At 37.3% G+C, this 9,507-nt stretch overlaps 1 protein-coding gene across 1 annotated transcript; it reads left to right on the forward strand.

The window, feature by feature from the left end:
* Positions 1-5,638: 5,638 nt before the first annotated feature.
* On the forward strand, positions 5,639-9,177 carry LOC130080128 (intestine-specific homeobox). Its single transcript, XM_056245419.1, has 4 exons — positions 5,639-5,932; positions 6,477-6,631; positions 7,698-7,823; positions 8,972-9,177. The coding sequence occupies exons 1-4, from the start codon at positions 5,677-5,679 to the stop codon at positions 9,056-9,058; spliced, it is 624 nt and encodes a 207-aa protein (XP_056101394.1). The 5' UTR covers positions 5,639-5,676; the 3' UTR covers positions 9,059-9,177.
* Positions 9,178-9,507: the final 330 nt, after the last annotated feature.

Here is a 9,507-nt window from a genome sequence, read left to right on the forward strand (position 1 = left end):
AAGATGTTGTGGGTGGTTGCCAGGGTTTCTATGTGGTTGCCATGGTGTTCCTTTGCAGTGTCTAGTGTGATTTGAATGGCTGCTGTGTCTCTGCATGCAAAAATACGTGTAATAATGAATGTACGGCATTTTAATACATGTTCATTCAACAGAAAACATGGAGAGTATAACATGATACAGCATTTTCATTTCACACCACCGAACTTCACTAGTCTACACCAAAGTGAGCTTCCCTCTGTGAACTGTGAACAGAATGCACAATGACACTGCAGTGCCTTTTCCCAGATTAAGATTTGAGGGAAAACCGAGACAGAACAGGACAGGACAATTAGCAAAGGGAATAATGAAACGGGTCTATAGCAGACAAGAGCTCTAGCCTGTTTTGAGTCACACACAGTCATATAACCTTTAGGCGAGTGAAGGATAGTCAAAAATAGATACAGGCATGTAGAGAACGATGCATACTGAACAGTCGGATGTATGTCCTCCATATACAGTAGAAGCAGCCACTAACCCCCCTTCTGATGATGTAACACACACTTAAAGGGACAGACCATCCCAAAAAAACAAAAAAACATTGGCACTGTGGAGCTTTAAAAATGACAAAAAGCCCCATTAAAGTATCATATAATCAGTCTATCAGTAAGTAATGACTCTGTTCATCACACAAAGCTATAATTTAACTATGAGGGAGGTCGTCAAATCCGTAACGGCATGAGGAGAAAATGACGACAGAACAATGAACTTTTCCTTCAAACCTCTGTTAGATCCTGAAGGAACTTTGTGCACTTTGGACTGATTGCAGTCTCTTTAATGTTGCATGAAACGCGCTCACTCAAATGCCTTCACCTGGAAGATGCAGTGCCGTCAGACTGTGCCAAAGCCTCCGCTCCAGAGCTGTGTTTGAGCTCGACCTTCAGTGGTCTGGGAATCAGCAAGCCGACTGGTAGAAGAAGAGCCAGAAGGCAGTGACAGCTCTGGATAAATCAACCAATAGCACTGAAACACACACACACACACACCTTAGGCAATGAGTGACATTGGGAAAGCATTTAAGTATACAACTCTTACTATTTTTGCAATATGCACAGTACAGTATATTGTGTAAATGTTATGCATGCATGGAAATTGCCTACTACATGCACACATACAATATCCCATTCCCAGTGTGACAAATTACTTATACAGTGTAAAAAGTTAAAACTATTTCAGTCTTTCCACTTCAAAATTTCATGTTTAATTCACTGTGTTACTGCCATTATTTCTGAAATTTACTAGCAATCTCTGAGTGAAAACTGTTTCAACATAATCGTTTTTAAGTGTGCAAAATATTAAAAAAAAATATTAAGAATGTTAAAAATGTGTTTGAGTGATTATTTGATCAGGTTGCCAAAGGTTATGATTTTATATATACATAAAATATATATAAAAAGATTAAAAATGCACCTGTAACGTGCTGGAGAAAGCAGGTGACGGCAAGGATCTATCTGCAAGGTTTTAATGAAATAGCACATACAACAAATAATAAAGAGCTCCAGGGACAAAGAAATAAAACCACGAGAAGGACCGAACTAGAAGCAACCATACATGTACAACAACTGAAAAAGTAACAAGTGAAACACAAGGGCTATAAATACACAGGGGCAAACAAGCTTAACTAGATAATGAGGAAACAAGATACACCTGGGGAGACGAATCAACATGAAAAACTACATAGGACTACAAAACTTAGCACAAGACAGGAAATGACAAAAGTACACACAAGACAAGTGGAACACAAGACAGGAATCATGACAGCACCTTTAATGCAAATGAGTTTTATTTCTAAGTCTGATTTAAACAGTCAATATTGTGTCATGTGACAACAGTTTAAAATGTTTGCCGTTGCATATGCATACTGTATTAAAGCTCCTGTAGGTAACTTTTGAAAACATGTATTTGCTCAAACTGTCATTATGTCCTGACAGTAGAATATGAGACAGATAATCTGTGTAAAAATCAAGCTCCTCTGGCTCCTCCTAGTGGTCCTATTGCCATTTGCAAGAAATACACGCTCCCGGTCAGAAACAACCAATCAGAGCCGAGAGGAGTGTCTTAGCAGTGTCAGTCACGCTCGTGTACGCGCTGATCACACCCCTCTCTTGCACAGCGCGAGCGCCGGAGCGCGAGCCGTCGTTCAAACTCAAGATTGCTGGCGTGCTGCAGCTGTGCTTATGACGGAGAAACAACCTAAACTGCCAATTCTCGAGTGGCACCTGCTCATAAAACAAAGAGGTAAAAGGAAAAAGACTGATGACGATAAACAAGCGAAAAAGAAAGAATTACACAGAGCCCATTGACTCGGTGTCAAAACTCTAGCCGCATAACATGTAGATAAAATGTCACGCACTCTGCTAAGCAACAATTGAAACCTGCTAATTCACTGGCTTGTCATGTTGCTGAAATAATGTACTAGCACACCTTATCTAGCATTATATATCGCTAGAATAATTACTTACATGCTGTAACGTTAGTTACCGTTATATTAACATTATCTTACTAGCTATTTATAACTTATAGAAAGAGTGCAACGTTATAAAGTTACATGTAGGCTATTGGAAAATACATAATGATTTGAGGACCAAGTTTGTAGTCAAAGTATGGGCAGGCCATAGTCAATGTAAAGCATATTATTGACGTTTAGTCCCTATTAGTGAATGTGCCATATAACTTTTTATCCGCCGTCATCGGTGGCCCTGTTTACTAGCCTGCGCGTTCACGACAGAATCCGCTGTGGAGGACGAGCTGTGGAGGGAGGGCTGTAGCGCAGCAGAGAGCAAGGGGGCGGGACCTGTAAGTTGTGCTTGTTCAAATTTTCAGGCTAAGTCAACGTTTTCTAAAAACTCCCTACTGCAGCTTTAAAGGGGTGGTTCAGGATTTTGGACATCGGGCCTCATTTCCAAGTTAGCCTTAGTGTTATTTATCAGTGGAGACAGATTTCTAACATTATTCTCTCAACAGACATTTACATCGATAGTCTGGCGTTATAATTGATCTGCTTTTGGTGTACTGTGGAGTGGGTAAAACTGTTTTTAATGGCAGGCTAGCAGTTACCGTTGACTCGCGCTAGCCTAGCACCGGCGAACTATGCAACTGGAACGACTGGATGAACATTTTTGAAAACTGTCTCCACTGATAAATAACACTAAGGCTAACTTGGAAATGAGGCCCGATGTCCAAAATCCTGAACCACCCCTTTAATGCTTCAAATACTAAAAATAGTAAGCAGTGTACACAGTATGCTGTTTCATTCAGGCTCAGAGTGAACAGGTGTGATACTGTCACACTTTTACAGTTCAGAGTTATTAGTCACAAACTTAATTTCATCCTGTAAAGCCAGTTTTAAACAGGAGGTTTACAGCCCCCTATGGGCACATGAAGGTACTGCAGGGAGTCTGTGGGCTGATTAATAAATAAATAAATAGCCTATATATCTATCAGTATCTGGGTTTATCAGTGTGAGGGATCCCAGGTCATAACAGGATGACAACTGCTGCTGTAAATGAAGACGTGTCGTATTGTTGACATGTAAATTGGCCGTGAGGCGGATGGGTTGTGTGTTAATTGAATGTGTAATCCATTTGCTGCTTCAGACTGCAGAAATAAAGCTATCTGGCACAACTCCTGCCTCTCAGAGACAGATTACAGCAGAGTCTAGGGGAGAAAAGGTCGACTGTCAGAGGACTAGCAGACGCCCGAGAGAAGAGAGAGAGAGAGAGAGAGAAAGAAAAGCTGAAAAGAAAACTGTTCACATAGAATAATCCATTTAGTATAGCATGCTAAATATGCTTAGAATGGCATACACAATGCCCATGTTAAAGTTTAATATGAATCTAAAAGGTAACACTTTATTAAGGTGATTATAGTAATTATAGTAATAAGAGTAAATTATGCATGATTACAAGTTACTAACAATAAACCCAAAGCTTAACTCTATAATAAGTTAATATCATTACTCAGTATTTGAGTCAGTACAATGTAACTACGCCACCTTAAAATGAAAGAGTAGCCAGCTATAAAAAAAGTAAATAACATAAAATTAATGCTAAAATGCCAATATACTTGCCATATTCCTTATTCATGTCAATCGCAGTTTGATTTTGTTCTGATTGAGGTGTGAATATGAGTGTTTTCTGCCTCCCTAGTCTTATCGCTTTAATTTACAGTGATATATGTAATGCTTTTCTATTTTTTCATGATGTCGAATTATAAAAGTGTTCACATAACAGAGCTACGCATCTCTACACACATTCATATTACTCGTGAGAGTCGTATTTACATAAAACACGCTGCTTTTGATGTCTTAGGCTGCCATCTAGTGTCTCCGGGGGTAAAAGACTTTCAAGAGCTTCCAGAAATGTGAAACGCAGCACAGATAAACAGATTTAGCCAGAGACGCGTCAGTCACGGACGAAACCGTCATCAAATATAGATGAACGTCTCCCTCGAGTTATCCATGAAGGACGTCTGTATAGCCTGTAGACTTTTAGATCTGTGTGTGGATAAATAGTTTTGTGTAAGTGAATTATTCAGCTCAGGATGAATAATATCGACGCTGACTTTCACCCTACTGTACTCTGCTCCCGCAACCAGGGTGGGACTGACATTGATATATGGAAAACAGGACTGAAAAGTTACTTCCCAAACTATTTACTGAAACTAAACTGCAAACATAGCTCGTTCATGGCATCACAACTGGTCTTCCATGTTTAAATATCAATTCAATTCAATAATTTCACATACAAAGAGATAAGTATGATATGGACGACTTAAAGGTACAGTAGCAGAAATGTCCTAATGGCCAGCGCAAATGCTGAATAGCCTATTGGTCATAATTTTTTTTAAATATTATTAGACTGACGATATATTCAGATTTCAGTGATATATAAAATGATATATATATATCTGTAATTAACCAACGGAATAGTGTTTTAATCACAGCTGTCTCACTGTAGAGTTAATATCTTTATATGTTCAATCAATATTTTTAGTCAATTTGTACAATGAGAAAATTTTATTTTAAATACATATACATTTCAGCTAAATCATATTTTAGGAGTACACTAGCAATATGAAAAGTCAACATGCATGAACTAAAAACCTATTTTCATTTTACAGTATCGGATTGGCTGTCATGTCTTTGGTGGGCGGGCTTTTAAATAAAACGCACGTGATCGAAGGTCTAAACTGCATTGGCTGAGTCTGGCTACAGTTGCAGCAACAACTTTAAAACAAAGTCAACCTACAGCTGACCACTTGGTGGCGCTGTTGTCTATGTCAAATATGCTGTGTTACATCTCACACATCTGTGCAACTGCTTTGGCAAAATTACACTGCTTAAGAAATAATTGCTGTCATCATTTATATAAATAACAGCTCTTTTAATGAACTTATCAAGCAATTATAATTATAATGCACCACACCAACCAGTTAGCGAATCTATAAAAGGCATGCATTTGAAAATATCCCTAGCAGTTTTTGATGGTTTGGAGATATGTGTAACACGTAGAGGTGGAGCATTTATGACTGAGGAGTTTTGTTACACTCCTCCTATGAATGCTTCAATCATATCATCACACACAGACGTCTCACAGTGGACACTGGGAACGCAACTACTGGACCACTAGTTATATAGGAATGCTGGAGAAGCTCAAGTCGATCTGGGACGCTGAAGACGACAGCACAATGCAATTAGTTGATGTGGAGCTAGAGAAACACACGGAGAGCAGGACATCCACACACAGCTCAAAGCTTCTGTCTCACTCTATCGAGGAAATACTGAAAAAACCGTCCAGTTTGACAGTCCGACCTGACAGAACAGACAAGAAACTTAAAACATCTGGATGTACACAGACCAACATAAAGCCGGACGCTCCTAAAATCAGCCAATGCACAGCAGGTGTCTTTTTTTTTTATATTGTCAACTGATATTAGGCTTAATAGCTTGTTTATAAGAAGAAGGTAACACTTTATTTTACGGTGTCCTTGTTACATACTTACCGTAGTAATAACAGTAAATTATGCATAATTACATGCAACTGACCCTCAACCAAATCCTATCCTAACCCTATAGTAAGTACATGTAGTTGCTTAATATTACCCAGTATTTAAATATATAATTACACTGTTACAATGACACCTTAAAATAAAGTGTAACCAAGAAAAATAAGTAACACTTTATTTTACAGTGTCCTTGTTACTACATGTACTTATAGTAATAACAGTAAATTATGCATAATTACATGCAACTACCCCTCAACCAAATCCTAATCCTACTCTATAGTAGTTGCATAATAGTATCGGTACTTAAATATATAATTACACTGTAACAATGACACCTTAAAATAAAGTGTAATCAAAAAATATACCATTTCTTATCTGTTAAACCCAATAAGAGGCTTTGAAGCAATTTTTCTAATATGTTTCTGATGGTGCAGCAGCTCGTGGGTCCGGTCACAGACGGGTACGGACCACATTCACAGTGACCCAGCTGGAGGAGCTGGAAAGAGTTTTCCAGGAAACACACTATCCTGACGCTCACACCCGAGACCGGGTCGCCTGTCGAACGCAGCTCTCCGAGGGACGAGTGCAGGTACTATACGCCGTCCGAAACAGCCGGAAACACACGTAATAACCCTGACCAGTGCATGCTTTCATTAAAAAGGAAGAAATATATCATTTATTTGCTGTAACAACACAAATTAATCTTTATTTTAATCACCTTTTAGCTTTTTGGATTTGTCTAAGTCTGTGGCGCGATAAACGAATTTCTATAAAAGTTCAAATATTGAGCTATGAATAATATATTATAATATAATATAATATAACAATCTACTATAATATAATATAATTAAATTTACCATGTCAGTATTTGTACCTTTATATAGGCTATATACAATTTAAGTATGTATTTTGTATATACATTGAGAGTCTACATAAAATATTGTACGTAACACTATAATATAAACTATAATTTCAGCTATAATATACATAATATGGATATTAAGTGGATATGAATAAGTATATGTGTGCCAAATGCTGTTGTTAAACAATTTATTTTGATATACATTAAAACCATTGGTTTCTGGCTCAAATGTGATTGGTTGACTTGAAACAGTTACTCTTTGACTCATTTTGAAATAACATGTTTCAATCAAGTAACCCAATCAAACGGGACTTTCACTTCCCATCATGCTTTGCAAAGGGGCTGAACTGGGAGAGTAAATCTTGAAATAAAGTGTTATTTTATGTTTTTTTTTTTTAGCAAGATGAGAAAATGGAGAAACTTGTTAGAAACCTGCTAACAAAAATTTAAATTGCTTTAATAAGCAAACACTATGGTAGTACTCTGGATGAAACCAGTATAACTTCTGGACTAATGAAGTGTGTAAAGAAAAGTTATTTAGTTTGTTGTCTAGGACTAAACCAGAACCATTAAATGGGGGATTCAATTGAAATGAGAAACCATTTAAGTGAAACTAAAACTACTCTTTCAAGTAAAATGGACATCATTGATTCGAGTTAGTTGTACATGGTTGATTCTTTTGGGTTTTACTAGTTTTAATCAAGTGGAACCACTGTCCATGATTGAATCATGTTCAGCCAAAGAGCGATTTTTTAGTGTAATATGAAAATAGTTGTTTATCATATTTGTTTAGATCTGGTTCCAGAACCGACGGGCGAAGTGGAGGCGCAGTGAAGCTAAAGCCGCGCACAGACCGCTAGCAGTGTTGAGCGATGCAAAACACACTCACCACCTCCTGCCTCCTGTCCTCTATGTTCCGGTACACACTTTCCTTCACATCCATCCATGAGCGGAGACCTTTGAGACAAATTACTGATGTCCCAAAAACTGCTGTAGAGAAAAAGCAAAAGGATAGCATAAATAACTTACCTTTAACTTTATTTAAAAAAAAGTTAACTAAACTAAATTTAATAAAAATCACATCTTGGATGACCAGTAATGTATTGAACCCAAAGGTCTTGATGAGCTGATCCAGAGGTGTTTTGTTAGAGCTCAGACTCAAATATTAGTACATTTATTAGATGACATAAGATTTGAGATATTAAACTTAATATTTAATTCAGAGCCATTTAAATTCCAGCCACTTGCAAAAGCATTTGCTTGTGCAAATTTAGCTTCAAATCTAACTAACATCCCACACTGTTTATTAAAAGATGGATTTTAAAGTCGACATGAAATGATAATTCACCATATCTATTTTGGGTCTTAAATTAAGTGGCTTTAAGTACCATGTACTTACATTGAAACTAATAATTTGATACAATAGACTTATTGTGTACATACATGTTTGTACATTGTACTTATATTTCAAAAATACCAGCATGTAATTACAGCTGTAATTACACAGTTGACCCTTCCCTTACACCTTAACCCACCCTTATACCGACCCACACCACACACACCTGTCCCTAACCTTACCCGTATCACACCTCAATAGAAGCAAAAGTGTTTTACAATATAAGTACATTGTACTTATTTTTCGATGTAAGTACATAGTACTTAAAGCCACTTAATATAAAGTGGGACCCTATTTTGTATTTGGTAAATGCATGTTATATATCCGTGCATTTGTTTCTTTTTTAAAACAATTGTTTTGACCTTGTAATAAAAACCAGACCTTCAGGTGAAAACGTCAGACTGATGAATGTAGGACTTCATCATTCAGTGCGCTTAAACTCCGCCCCTCCACTTGGGAGTGCCACGCCCACATCTCAACATCCAATCAGCAACCAATGCACCATTTCCCCGGCCTACTTTTTTTTCCTTTTGCATAATCCTGTTATACACAAATGTACATCACAATATGGAAAAGATTAGTCGCTACTTTAGTTTTATTGTGACTTTACGCTAAAAATGAATTTCCAAGTAGCTAAAATTTGTTTTCTTATTGGCTTTTTTCAATTCCAGTGCCGGAGCTTTCACCAGAGGTTCTGGCTGTCGGAGTCAATCTGTCCTCCCATTGGCTCTCCTGAATATCATCGTTCATACTTTTGACCTTTCATAGGTCTGCCACCATTCACAAGACATTTTCAGCTTCAGTGTTATGAAGATCAAGGCCTTTTTGGATCTATTCTTTCCTTTTGGATTAAAAACACATTTAATATCTTGTATCATATCAACTGTTAACTTTTCCACACTGGTGTGTATATATAAGCATGACTGTATCATGTGTTTTTGTAAATAAAATGTATTTTAAAAAAGAAATCATACGTGAAGTGATGAACGCATGGCAAGTTGTAAATCAATTTCCTTATCTCATCACAATAAAACCCTGATAAAACCACTAAGTTAATAATAGGCCTATCATTTGTGACAGAGAGCACTCACCGATTGAACGGAGAGATTTCCAGAAGATGGAAGATGAGATCTCATTCCCAGAGGTCTGAAGACGATCATATTTCATTCTTGAGAAAATGGCAAATGGAAATGTTCAGGTTCATACA

The sequence above is a fragment of the Rhinichthys klamathensis genome, unplaced genomic scaffold (assembly GCF_029890125.1).
Source record: "Rhinichthys klamathensis goyatoka isolate OS25496 unplaced genomic scaffold, OSU_Roscu_1.1 h1tg000029l_1, whole genome shotgun sequence".
NCBI classification, from domain to species: domain Eukaryota; kingdom Metazoa; phylum Chordata; class Actinopteri; order Cypriniformes; family Leuciscidae; genus Rhinichthys; species Rhinichthys klamathensis.

What these genes read in the sequence shown, in the direction of transcription:
- LOC130080128 (XM_056245419.1), top strand. Translation starts at nt 5,677, where the DNA reads ATGCTGGAGAAGCTCAAGTCGATCTGGGACGCTGAAGACGACAGCACA. An exon ending in TCCTAAAATCAGCCAATGCA is followed by an intron (nt 5,933 to 6,476) that starts CAGCAGGTGTCT and finishes CTGATGGTGCAG; the next exon opens with CAGCTCGTGGGTCCGGTCAC. An exon ending in CTCCTGTCCTCTATGTTCCG is followed by an intron (nt 7,824 to 8,971) that starts GTACACACTTTC and finishes TTTCAATTCCAG; the next exon opens with TGCCGGAGCTTTCACCAGAG.